The sequence below is a fragment of the Hyaena hyaena genome, unplaced genomic scaffold (genome assembly GCF_003009895.1).
Source record: "Hyaena hyaena isolate Hyena2069 unplaced genomic scaffold, ASM300989v1 scaffold_98, whole genome shotgun sequence".
NCBI classification, from domain to species: domain Eukaryota; kingdom Metazoa; phylum Chordata; class Mammalia; order Carnivora; family Hyaenidae; genus Hyaena; species Hyaena hyaena.
The window spans coordinates 1420827-1433881 of NW_024080730.1; the positions used below are offsets into that span (position 1 = coordinate 1420827).

General features: G+C 57.8%; 1 protein-coding gene across 2 annotated transcripts; it reads right to left on the reverse strand.

The window, feature by feature from the left end:
• Positions 1–359: 359 nt before the first annotated feature.
• Positions 360–13048, reverse strand: MRPL21 (mitochondrial ribosomal protein L21). Of its 2 annotated transcripts, XM_039235397.1 has the most exons (7): positions 12926–13048; positions 8417–8474; positions 6239–6324; positions 5102–5265; positions 3034–3086; positions 2088–2191; positions 360–476 (listed from the first exon to the last, which is right to left on the reverse strand). In XM_039235397.1, exons 1-7 carry the CDS (start codon positions 13023–13025, stop codon positions 412–414), a joined length of 630 nt encoding a protein of 209 aa, XP_039091328.1. In that variant the 5' UTR covers positions 13026–13048; the 3' UTR covers positions 360–411. The 2 variants fall into 2 exon arrangements, with proteins under 2 accessions (XP_039091328.1, XP_039091329.1); XM_039235398.1 differs by lacking the exons at positions 8417–8474; positions 12926–13048 and having other exon boundaries at positions 5102–5263; positions 6239–6323.
• Positions 13049–13055: the final 7 nt, after the last annotated feature.

Genomic DNA, 13055 nt, shown 5'->3' on the forward strand with positions numbered 1-13055 from the left:
GTTTGGATCCCAGCTTCTTAAAAACCCGTCACTGGAAACAGGCAAATTCGGGGACGGGGTTTGCTCGCGTCTTGCCCACAAGCAGAAGCCTGAGTGTGCCTCTCTTGACGCGGGCTCCAGGGTCCCGGCTGCGCCCCTGCACCACGCCCGCGGGCCCGCCGCCTGTGCTGGGGTGGGACAGCCAGGAGGCGGCCCTCAGGCTGCAGCTGGGAGGCCGGGGCCGTGGCTCTTCCCGGACCCCAGCTCCTCGGCTCCGGGAGGCTGGAGCTTATGAAACCTGCCTCACCACGTGGGGCTCGGGCCGGCCCATCGCAGTGTCACAGGCACCGGGAGTGCGTATGTCAGACTCGGGAACTCGGTCTCCGGAAAACAGGAGTTTATTTTTATATTCCGTAAACAGGAGCTTCACGATCAACACAAACACGGAGCGACGTCAATGCTGTTCACCCGGAGGACAGTCTGCGGGGTCACGATGACTGGGAGGGAGAGGACAGGGTCACGGCCTGCGACCACGTCCGCCGCCGGTCCTGAGCTGCGGGACTACCTGGCCTTTGCACGGGGGCGGGCCTCCCCAAGCCCCCCCAGGCGGCCCGCCGGCCTCTGCCCACGCGCTCCACGGGCCCGAGACACGCAGCGCCAGGGGCTCGGAGGCCGGGGCGGACAGCCCATCTGCCTGAACTTGGGACGCCGTGGAGGCGGCAGAGAGTGGAGGAGGGGCTCCCACTGGCTGGACTGGGGGGGCCGGCGGGGGCATCCTACTATTTCAGGATATTGTAGTGACTCCTCACGGTCACTCAGGCAGCCCTGACGGTGTGACCAAGGACCGTGGGGGCCCTGAGCTCCCGGAGGAGACAGGCATCCCCAGCCTGGGCGTCCCAGCCAGGAGATGCCCCCCACTCCCACTTTGTGAGTTAAGCGGGCACTAGTAGGTGGCTGTGGATTGGAGCAAAGAGGGACGTGTGGGGGTCAAAAGGAGTGGGGCAGGCCAGGCCAGGCCCGGGACGGGAGGGCAAAACGTGGGCAGTGCCAGCTGGCGTGAGACCTGCCTGGGGCCTCCTCCCTGTGTGACCCCAGCGCCCCCAACCCTGGAGGCGTGGAGCACGGCATCCACAGCAGGAGGCTGGGCGGGAAAAGCCGGGTCTCCCGCCCTCACTCAGGAGACGCCCTTGACTTCCTAACCCCTCGCGTCCCACCCATCCTTCCGCAACACTCCTGCAGCACGCACCGGAGCACCCCGGACCGAGGCTTCCTCTCCCCTTCCGGCTCCCCGGCCGCCGAGCCCACCCCACGGCCCCTCTGTTCCCTCACGCGCCCCTGCCTGCGCACCCGCCTGGGGGACATGCCTGGGGGAGGCCTCTGCTGTGAAGTCATGCCTCAGACTCGCTGCTGCCGAGTCTGCCAGCACCCCTCGCCCCCCCCACGGCTCAGGCGGCCACCACCCGTCAGGGCCCACCTGTCTCCTCGGCCTCGCGCTGCACCTGACGGAACGTGGCTCCGGGCCAAGCCCCTGCCGCTCCCCCTCTTCCACGATGGGCTTTGCTTCCTCCCCCCAACCTGTGACTGCACCCCCAGCCCCTGCAGGGGGGCCATCGGACAGAAGCGCATGTCCGCACCAGGCCACACGGCAGCAGAGCTGGATGGAGCGCCTGCTCGGTGCCTCCCTCCTCCCCGCCTGGAGGCACTCTCCTCCCCCGCCCCGTGCTCCATCGTAGCTGCGTGTGCGTGTACAAGCGTGTGTGGCCCAGAGGCACCAGGCCGGGTGTCGTGCACCTTCGGGCCCCAAGGACAACTGAAGGTTCGCTCCTGCTCTGTGCTGAGTGGCAGGTCTGTCGCCGCGCTGCCGGGGGATACTGCGCCGGGAGAGCCCCCCACCCCCCGCCAGTCTATCGGCCCCTCTCTGTGGTGGACGCGTGTGCCCATCCATGTCTCGCGGTACACGCGGTGCCAGGCTGCAGCGATGGGAACACTTACCTCACTGCAGTGACCGGGCCACACCTGAGGCTCCCGCCCGGCCCTCCCCGCCAGCCCTGGGGCCCGTGGCCGCCGGCGGAGCGGGAACAGGCCCAGCCACACTTTCTCCAGCTTACCTTTTTTCCTCCTGTAGTTTTTCCTTTTCTGAAATTTCAGATTGATTTTTGGCCACGACTCTGTCTTTTCAATGACTGTGGCTTCTACCCGAACGAGGTCCTTTCTAGAAGAGAGAAAATGCCTTCTTGGTTATTCTTCAGTCCTACCAACGCTTTATGTAAGAATTTCCAAAATGAAGCTTCACTTCTTTTCTTTCTTGCCGATTATAAAAGCGGTACATCCTCTCCCCTACAGATATCCCGCAAGCCACACAGCAGCACGACCAAGGTCAGTGCCGGGGGGGGGGGGAGGAGACAGGTGAAGGGGGTTAAGGGGGATAACCCCCCGGTTATGAAATAAACCAGTCATGGGGACGTGACGCAGCTCTGAGGACACAGTCAATAACGCTGTCATCACTTCGTGCGGTGACAAAGGGTGACCAGACCTGCGGGGGCACACCACACACCAGAAACAAACGTCACGCTATGCGGGAGTCACAGGACTCAGTAATAAAAAAAAAAAGAGCAGCGTCAGGGCACCTGGGCGGCTCGGTCAGTACAGTGCGTGGCTTTTGATCTCGGGCCTGTGAGTTCGAGTCCCACACTTGGTACAGAGCTTACTTGAAAAAAAAGGAGAGAAAAAAAGACACCAGGGGTGCTTGGGTGGCTTCGCTGGGTAAGCGTCTGACTCTTGATTTTGGCTCAGGTCAGGATCTCACGGTTTGTGAGTTCGAGCCCGGCATCGGGCTCAGAGCAGACAGCAAGGAGCCCTTTTGGGGATCTGTCTCCCTCTCTCTGCCCCTCCCCCTGCTCACACGCATGCGTGCGCCCTCTCCCTTTCTCTTTCCCTAAATAAAGGCACAAAAAAAAAGAAAAACAACAAAACACAAAAAAACCGCAGCGCACGATCTGTCAAGAAATCCTGTCTGCGTGGGCCCCGGACGAAGGCAACACACGAGCAAGTTACCCGAGGAGCGGCTTGCCAAGCAGCGTGAAGTTGTCGGCTCCAACCAGCAGGACCTGAGGAACCAAACAGGCACATTACTGACCAGCGACGGAAAAGTCCCCCGACCGGGCAGCGACGCGCCCTGGAGAATGAGAGTGTGCTGACCGCACGCGGCCAACCGGACAGGCTGCCTCCCAAGTCGGCTCCCGGGCTTGAAGCCGACAGGGACGCGAGCCATTCAGGGGCTGGTGGTCGGCCGGCTGTGCAGGTGAAACCAAGCCGTCGCCCCGGTGACTGCGCCCAGAGCCCAGAGTTTCCGGCCAGTGTGGACGGCGGCTCTTGTTTTTCTTTCTTAACTTTTTGCTGGAAGTTATAATGTACACAAGGAGAAAATGTACAAGTCACACTGTGGCATCTTTTCTTTCTTTTTTTTTTTTAAGTTATTTATTTCAGAGAACGCAAGAGCCAGCAGGGGAGGGGCAGAGAAAGAAGGGGGAGAGAGAGTCCCAAGCGGGTTCCATGCTGGCATCAAGGAACCCCATGGGGGGCTCGACCTTACGAACCGTGAGATCATGACCTGAGCTGAAATCGAGTCGGAGGCTTAGCCGACTGAGCCCCCCCAGGGGCCTCCGTACCGTGGCTCGTCTCGAAGTAGCTCCTAAGGCTAATCCTGCACAGATTCAGGGTTGAGCGTATTTCTCGATGACTGTACACAGCCGCTCCAGCAGCCTCTCTCACTGCAAGGACACCTTTGCACCCCAGGGCAGGGGTTTTATGAGATGCCGGAAGGCCCCCTGAAGTTTAAGAAAAGTTCCCAGAAAATTGTTTTACAGTTGCTTTAAGGATAAGTCATTCTCTGCTACTAGATTTCCTAAGTTAGGAATAAACAACCTGCATCAGTGGGGCTTTCGCCTTTGTTACTGGGAAATGTTTCAAAACAATGTCTTTTTCAGACGCGCCCGGCCAGCTCAGTTGGTCAAGCGTGTGACTCTTGATCTTGGGGTTGTGAGTTCGAGCCCCATGTTGGGTATGGAGATTAAAAACAAAAGCCGTTTTAGAAATCTTCACAGATACTTTAGAATCAGGGTAAACATTCTCGTGTCCACGAGCTCACGACCAGCCACGATGTCGTTAAAACAGGGCTCTGCCGGCTGCTGACGTCCAGTTAATTAGTTCAGCTCTGAGCTCAGATCACAGGCCGGGAGACCTCAGAAACAGAATTTAATGCTCTCCTTAGTGTAAATACACACACACTCTGCAATCACAATGGAAGGAATTTTAATTAGTAAAGAAAATCATATGTTGTTACAGTTTGTCCCACTGACAGTTAAGTCTATCCTACAAAAACGACGTAGCACAGAGAACTTACGTTTCACGTACTTTTATAAACAGAACCGCCTGAAACAGCAGAGTCCTAAGCGATGGATAGAGATGCAAGGCTAAGTTCACAGATGGAGCGGAATAGGGTGGGAGGTGGGATCAGCTCGTCCCAGGAACTGCCTCTGGATCCAGGCCTCTCGGTTTACAAGCCCTCGGGGGCGCCCAGGGGGCTCGGTCTCATCTGACTCTTGATTTCAGCTCAGGTCATAATCTAATGGTTTGTGAGATCGAGTCTCACGTTGGGCTCTGTGCTGACAGTGTGGAGCCTGCTTTGGGTTCTCTCTCTCTCTCTCTCTCTCTCTCTCTCTCTCTCTCTCTCCTCCCCTCCCTCCCTCCCTCCCTCTCTCCCCCCTCCTTCCCTCTCCCCTGCTTGTACACACGCTCTCTCTCAAAATAAATATTTAAGAAAAAATAAAAGCAGCAGCCATCAAATCTACTGCCAGAGTGGCTCCAGCTGAAACACCCCCCAACACCGGGCTGAAACCCCATCTTCACCCGGGGTGCTCGCTGTGTTCTGTGGGAGCGCGTTACGGACGTGAAACAGATCAGCGCACATACTTTCCTCTGGGGAACGTGTTGCCTGTCCCCCTGGGAGAGGGTCTCCTGGGCGGGGGGCTGCTCCCCCCCACCCCCCGACCCAAGGAAGCCTCCCCGGGGATGTGCCCGGGCAGCAGGACGGCAGCATGGCGAGCACCGCTGGTGGCCTCACCTTTTCCAACCGTATCCTCTCTCCACACGCGACATCCAATTCGTTGTCAACTAAAATCAGGTCCTCGGGGGTCACCTTCCACTGGTGGCTGGCGAAGTGCACGACGGCGAAGAGCCTGCCATACTGGCCGGTGGCGATAAGCTCGTTCACCTTCTCCACGACCTCTGGGAGGCAGGGGGAGAGGCAGGACTGGGACGGGCCGGTCAGCTCCTCACCACCAGGGCGGCAGCCGCTCCACCCCACCCAGCCGGGCCGCCGTGACTGTGGCACGCGGCCACGCGGCTCTCTCAGCGGGAGGGGAGCTTTGAGGGCCACTGGCACCTTCGTAAGGTGTGCTTCCCGCCGAGGGCCACCTCCCTTCCCTGCCTCGGTCGGGGCTCAGCCTGTGGGGCTTTTCCAGACTCAAGTGCCCGACGCCGCAGAATGCCCCGCTTGGCCTGAGCACTCAGCGGCCCTGGCTCCATGGTTCGGGTCACAACCCCGTCCGCCCAGCACCATCTACCGTCTGGTAAGCATCTGCGGAGCCCTGACCTTCCCGGCCTGCCTGGGGCTGGGGGCGCGGCCGAGGAAGACCCCTTCCCGCCCTGGAAGCAGAGTCAAGGCCAGAAGCCGCGGCCAAGAGAGGGCAGCACGGGAGTACCTGGCGCGGCATCTCCAGCAGGACTTCGAAGCCGACCCTGCCACCCGCTGAGCTGCCCCAGCTCCATGAGGAAGGCTGAGGAGGCCGCACCCCTCGCGGCAGCCGCCACACCGTCCCTCTGCACGGCCACGAGCTCCAGGCGACACCCATCCCGACACCCCGAAAGTCCCCCAATGCCCGGGACGGTGCAGGCGCCCACCGCCCACCCTGTTCGTCTGATCGTGGACAAACCTGTCCCTGACCCTGTGCTCCTACGGGGGGCAGGAAGACACAGACGGCTCAAGGGCCCCGCCCTCCCCTCCCCCTCCCGCCCTGAACACCGATGCTGCTCAGGAGTGTTTGCTAAGTGAATGAGCATTTACATTTTTGGGCTCAGTGGCAAAACTGGGCCTGAGCATCCGCAGTGCCCTGGGCCTTGGAGCACCCGGGGCTGTGCTTTCCTGCTCTGGGGCCAGGCGACCACCTCTGTGGAGGAGGGGGTACCGCCCCCCCATTACCTGCATGGTGTCTGGTCTCCTCAGCTGCGTCTGGCAGAACAATTTCTGGCCAAGGCGGTGAACTCAGCGATGTCTTAGGAACGTACCTGCAAAACATTTCACGTGTGCGTGTCACACATCAGAGCGTGTAAGACACGGCAGCGCGGCAGAGGCGGGGGGGGCGGGGAGGGCGGGGCTGTGCGCATCTCGGCTGGGGCAGCGGCAGGCTCTGCTCCTGTGTTCCAGTGGGGGGGGCCCGGGCGCTGGGGGGGCTGGCAAGTACCAGCTCACAGCCGTGCTGCCACGTGACCCCGGCAGTGTGACTGAGGACAGGCTTCTGCATGGCCTCTCAGAAGGAGCACGGATTCCAAGAAACATCCACTAATCACTCACGATCCAAACGTAATTCCAACCACTTTATTCCAGAAGAGCCCTCCTTGGAACAGCCAGGTCCTGGGCCAGGGGCCCCTCCGAGGAGACTGGGCGCTCAGGGTCCCCAGGGCACACGTGCTCGGATGTATGGCTGCAGCGCTGGCCCCCCCCCCCCCCAACACTCCACAGGGAGACAGAAGCTCTGCGCTCCCCGCTGCCCCCTGCGCCTCACCCTGGCACTCGAGGGCCCGGGGCAGGACGCCCGTCAGAACCACTTCCCGGGTTCTTCCCCGGCCCGGTCAGCCCCAGCCTCCAACTCCCACCAGGCGGGTGGGTCTGAACCCAGGCTAGGCCACTGGAGTAACACGGCCTTGGCACGCATCTCCCTAGCCTGCGCTCCCATCTCCCTCACTGTGCACCTGCCTCCCAGGGCCGGGCAGGGACAGGAGGGACAGGGTGCCTCCCCGGGCAGGGACAGGAAGGAGCGGGCAACGGGGATGTGCTCGAGCAGAGGCGGTGCTGTCGCCAGTGTGTCCGCGTCACCCTGGCGTCGGCCCGCAGTACTGGAGCCGGGCGCACCGGGCTGGGAGCCTGGAGGTGAAAGAAGGCAGGTGGGGTCCTCCTAACCTCCCGATCTATTTTTGCCTCAAATCCCTGAAGTTTACAAAGAGAAGAGAGCGCAGGAGAGCCCAAACTGAATTGTTCAGAACTGTCTAGAGCTTCTGTTGCCGTCTGCTGCAGGACAGTGGAAGGCAAGCATTTCTGCTGCAGAGCCTGGCGAGACGAGGCTGCGGCAGGTCTCGGGGCCCTGCGTCGCTGGCCGTCAGCAAGGGCTCCACGCAGACCCGTGAATCGAACTCTTGCCAGGCTGGAACTCTGGTCCACCGGCCACAAAATTAAACTGGGCTTGTCCGCCGTGCCACCCTTGGGGCCCTGGAAACACGCTTGGGCTCTGTGGCCAGGCAGTGACCTTGGCGGACCAAGTGGCGCGGAGCCTGCATGTGGGAGCCTGGCTGCCCGCCGGGCCGGTACCCTGCTGCGACTGGCAAGCTGGGGGCCCAAAGGACACAGGAAGAACCAGCTGAATTAACTACTAAAGCCCCCCCAGGAGCTTCTCTGTAAACGGATTCGGCCTTTCGTCTTCTCAACGTGCACAAGCCTTGAGCCTCTCCAGTGCTGAGAGCCTGTGATGTGGGGGCGGCTGACACCATGACGACGGCCCGAACGCCAGGCCCTAAGCTCTGCAGACGTGGACGCTTACTGAGTGCTCACGGGACTCTGAATGGATACGAACATCACTTCCATCTTGCAGAAGAGGGAACGAAGCTCAGAGCAGGTGACCTTGCTCGGGGACCCACCAGGACTGGCAGAGGCGGGGCCGGGACAGGACCCGAGCTCCTTACTTTACCTGCTCTTCTGCGTCGCCCCTGGGTGTTCCTACTGGTGGGCGTGGCCTCGTCAGGTTTACTCTCTGTAGTTCATGTTCAAGGCTTTTTCCTCTAAACGTGGTACTTTGATACTGAATGTGCTCTTCCAAACGGTATTTAAGTTCCTCCTAGAAATCCCGATACAACCTTCCATGCTGCCAGTGAGAAGCCTCTAACTGAGAGTTAAAGCCTTTCCTTGATAAATAGGCTATGGAAGAGAGCTCACTCGCCTCGGCCCTGGACGCTCCATCTACATTTATGTCAAGGGTTTTAGAAAAACACTCTCAAAAAAGCTGAGAGAAAAACAGAAATATTCTTGGAACCCATGCACGTGCTGTTTTGGCTTTAGAAAGATAGTCCCACCAGCGAAGGGTCGCCGGAGGTCACGTCTGGACATTACCTGTGCGGGTCTGATGTGCTCTGCGAGCTGAACCTTCTGGAAGCGGGCCCCAGGGAAGCTGAGGGGACAAGACACAGGGCGGTTACTGGTAGGAAACGCCACAGCTCTTTATAGGGCTACACACACAACGCCGCTGCCGGGACCGAGTTACCACACCCACCACAGTGCGTCTGCTTGTGTGTGTCAGGGTGTGGCCATCACATCATTTATCCAGTTAATCTCTACACTCGATGTGGGGCTTCAACTCACGACCCTGAGATCAAGGTCACATGCCTTTTCCAACTGAGCTGGCCGGGTGCCCCCCTGGTCACATTGTTTAGAAGAGCCTAAAACCGGAATCCCTCACCCACGAGTCCATTCCTTGACCACCAGGTGCCTGGTAGGGTCAGACGCCCGAGAAGTATCGTCACCCCTGCACTGTCCCTCGGACGGGCCGGTCGCTGTGGCCAAGGGCATGTGGCAGCAGTCACAGCATGGCACTGCTGAGATTAGGTTACAAAATACTGGATCCGAGCCTCCTGCCAATGAGCAAGGAGTGAGCTTGGAAATGGATCATCCTTGGGGCACCCACGGGGCTCAGTTGGTTGAATGTCTGACTTCACATCAGCTCATGATCTCACGGTTCGTGGGTACGAGCCTCGCGTCGGGCTCTTGAGCTGACGGCTAGGAGCCTGGAGCCCTGCTTCTGATTCTGTGTCTCCCTTTCTCTCTCTCAAAAATAAACAAACATTAAAAAAATAAAAGGAACAGATCGTCCGGCCCCTGCTGACAGCTTGGCTGCCATCTAACGAGAGCCGGAACCACCCAGTGAAAGCGCTCCCGCACTGCTGACCACCAGAAACGGTGTGACGTAATAAATGCTAGTCATCTTCAGCTGCTAGGTTTTGGAGTAACTTGTTAGGCGGCAGGAGGTGACCAATACACCCAAGGACAAAGGCAGTCACCTCCTACTGAGTCGAGAGCCCAGAAATCAGATGCAGAGCTTAGGGGCAAAAAGCAGAGGGCAGCAACTCAGTGACTGGTGAGGGTTTATTTACTCATTTATCTCTGAAGATTCTGTTACTAAAGTTCCTTTGTGGGGGCGTCTGGCTGGCTCAGTCAGTAGAGCATCTGACTTTTTAAAAAAAATTTAAATGTTTACTGACTTATTTTGGGAGAGGGAGAGAGGGCACGAGCCGGGGAGAGGAGGAGAAAGAGAAGCCCAAGCAGGCTCCATGCTCAGCGCGGAGTCTAATGGAGCCAGACGCGGGTCAAAGCCACAAACTGTGAGATCATGATCCGAACTGAAATCAAGAGTCGGATGCTTTAAAAAAAAATTTTTTTTTAAAGTTTATTTATTTTGAGAGAAAGAGTGGGCAGGGGAGAGCGGGGGCAGGGGGGAGAGGGAGAGAGGAAGGGCGGGGGAGAGAGAGAGGATCCCAAGCAGGCTTCCCACTGTCAGCACAGAGCCTGATTCAGGGCTGGGTCCCACAAACCGTGAGATCATGACCCGAGATGAACTCGAGTCGGAGGCTTAACCGAGCGAGCCACTCAGGTGCACCAGAGCATCCAGCTCATGATCTCAGGGTCCTGAGTCTGAGCCCCATGTTCGGCATGGAGCCTGCTTAAAATAAATTAAAAAAGTTTCCTTTGTATTTATTAGTTTTTGTTATGAACAGGTGTTGACTTTTGTCAAATATTTCCTGCACCTGCATCTATTTTCTCTTCTTTCCGAGCTATAATTGACATACCAGAAGATTCACCCTTTTACAGCTACCTGTCCGCAGGTGCTCCCAATGATCAGCCTTGTGGGCTGGTTTCTCCTCCCCTCTACCACCCGCTGTGCCCGGGGTTTAGACCTGCGACCTTCTCTGCCTTTATCTACGGCCGGCTGCCCTGGTGGCTGCACTTAGCTGGCTGGATTCGAGCATCACCTGCATACCCGTGACCCCAGGTTTACGGCTGCAGCCTGGATCTGCCCCTCCACCTGTCTGCCATCACCCCCCAACGCCTGCTTCTCCTTCCCCAGCTCACGTGAGGGCAACTTCATCTCTCCAGGTGCCCAGGCCAAAAATCTCAATCATTATGACCCTCTGTCGCATGCCTTGGGCTACCAGCAGGTCCTCCTGGCTCTTCTCTTCAAGGGATCCGGGCTCTGACCACCTACGTTCTCCAAGCCACCTCCTGCCTGGATTATCGCTAACGTCCTGCTCTCCCCGTTACCTCCCTTCTCTGCACAGTGACTAGAGTGACCCTGTTAAAACCCAGGTGGGGTCCTGTCACTATTTTGCTGAAACTCTCCAAGAGCTTCCTGTGTAATTCAGAGAAGCAGCCAGAGCCCTTGCAGTGGCCGGCAGGGCACGGGCAGCCTGACCCCCCCCCCCCCATCTCATTGTTCAGTCTGCACCTGCCGCTCGGGCTTCCTGGCTATTCCCATAACGTGCCAGGCACACGCCCGCCTCAAAACCTGTGTTCCCTGACTGTTCTTCCTCTGGACCCCACCCCCACCCCCACCCCCACCGCCGTGTGGCAATCCACAAGGCTAACTCCCTTCTTTTCTCTCAAGCATCATTTCAGAAGAGAAACTTCTTTGACCATTCTCTTTCAAACTGATCCCCTCCCTCCCAACTTATACTTTATTTTCTCTGTAAGACTTACCAGCTTCTGGCACACTATGTAATTTGTTTATTTTTTTTAAAAATTTGAGTTTTATTTTTTTGACAGTGTCGGGGGGGGCTGGCCTATAGGGAGTGGAAAAGAGGAGGGAGAGGGGGAAGGAGACACAGAGAGAGAGAGAGAGAGAGAGAGAAACTAAATCCTAAGCAGGCTCCACGTTGCCTGAGCAGAGCCTGACATGGGTCTTGATCTTATAAAGCCAAAATCAAGAGTTGGATGCTTAACCTACTGAGCCATCCAGGAGCCCTTGTTTATTTTTAAAACTTGCCTGTCTTTTTACACACCCCCTCCCCGATCAGAACTCTAGCTCCGTTAAAAGGGTTATTGATGTTTATTACTGATGTATTCCATCCACTCTCTCCTTCAGTGCTTGGCACATAAATGGTCCCAATGGTGCCCAATAAATGGTGAATGAATGAACCCTGCTCTGTTACACCCGCATACGAAGCCCTCGTTGATGAATTACCCCGACGGGGGACTGAAGGCTCAGTTGGAGAGTTTCTGCACCTGATCTGTTTCCCTGTAACTGTCGCCCACGGCCTTAGCTTAGCGCTGGACCCCGGAAGGAACAAATGTGCTCCCTCCTCTCCCAAGGGATCGCCCTTTAGCTCTCTGAGGACTGTGGTGTCATTTCCATCACTCACTCCTCAAGGTCTCATCTGCTTCCCAGTTTGGTCACCTCCTCTGTACTCTGCTTTATCTGTGTTTCTTAAAGTGGGTGTCTGGAGTTGAACCCAGCATTCCAGGCGAGGTTTTACACCGGGTAGAGAGGGGGTAATTTCCACTGCTTTTGTGAAAAATGTTCCTGCCTACTTAAAACCAAGTTTCACCAGGGCACCTGTGAGGCTCAGCTCAGGATCTCACAGTTGGTGAGTTCCAGCCCCACATCCCCCTTGCTGCTGCCTGCTTGTCAGCACAGAGCCCCCATCGGAGCCTCTGTCCCCCTGCTCCTCCCCCGCTTGCACTCTCATAAACAAATAAACATTAAAAAAAAAACCCACATAACCAAGACACTACTATCACGTCTAAAAAAGGGAACAATTCTTTAACTTCGTCAAATACACATTTTGCCTAATTTTAAAACATACTTAAAACAGTCCCACACACATATACACACTCCAATCATTTCAGGCAAAAATACAGTGTCTTAGGGGCGCCTGGGTGGCTCAGTTGGTTGAGCGTCCGATTTCGGCTCAGGTCATGATCTCACGGTTAGTGGGTTCGAGCCCCGCTTCGGGCTCTGTGCTGACAGCTTAGAGCCAGGAGCCTGCTTCGGATTCTGTAACTCCCTCTCTCTCTGCCCCTCCCCTGCTCACGCTGTCTCTCTCTCTCAGAAATAAATAAAACATTAAAAAAAATAGTGTCATTAGCGGATGTTAACTTTTTTTAGCCTCATAAAAACCCAGTGCTTAAGACGCAGCTGTTGCTTTTGCTGAACGAGTTAAGATTTGGCCAGGACCGTCACCATTTTCCAGATGGGGACAATGAAGGTTTGAAGAGCGGCTGGTAGCCTGGGGGCAATGGTAGAGCACAGGCGTCTGCGGCGGGACCCGGGGGTCCAACTCTCTTCTCCCACCTCCCTTCTGCGTGACCCCGGGCAAGTTACCTAAGCTCTCTGAACCGAGCCTCAGTTGGCTCCCCCGAGGAACACAGGGTCTGCAGAGAAGTTGAAGGGCTGCCGTCGGTAACTAAGCTACTAACTAAAGGAACAGGGGTGCGAACCCCGGTTTCACCCATGGCCGTGCCGGCGCTGTATGCACCGCATCAGAGGCAGCGGTCAGCGCCGAAGGCACCGGGGCGGACACAGGCGCGCACGCCCCGCTCCCTCCTCTCACCCCGCCGCCCCGGGCTCACCCGCTCCGGGCCGTGCGGCGCTCAGGACGCTGCGGCTGCAGGCGGGCACCAGCCGCCCGAGGGTGACGCGCACGGCCCGCGCAGCCACGGCCGCCGCCATCTTCCACAGCCTCGGCCGGAAGCGGAAGCG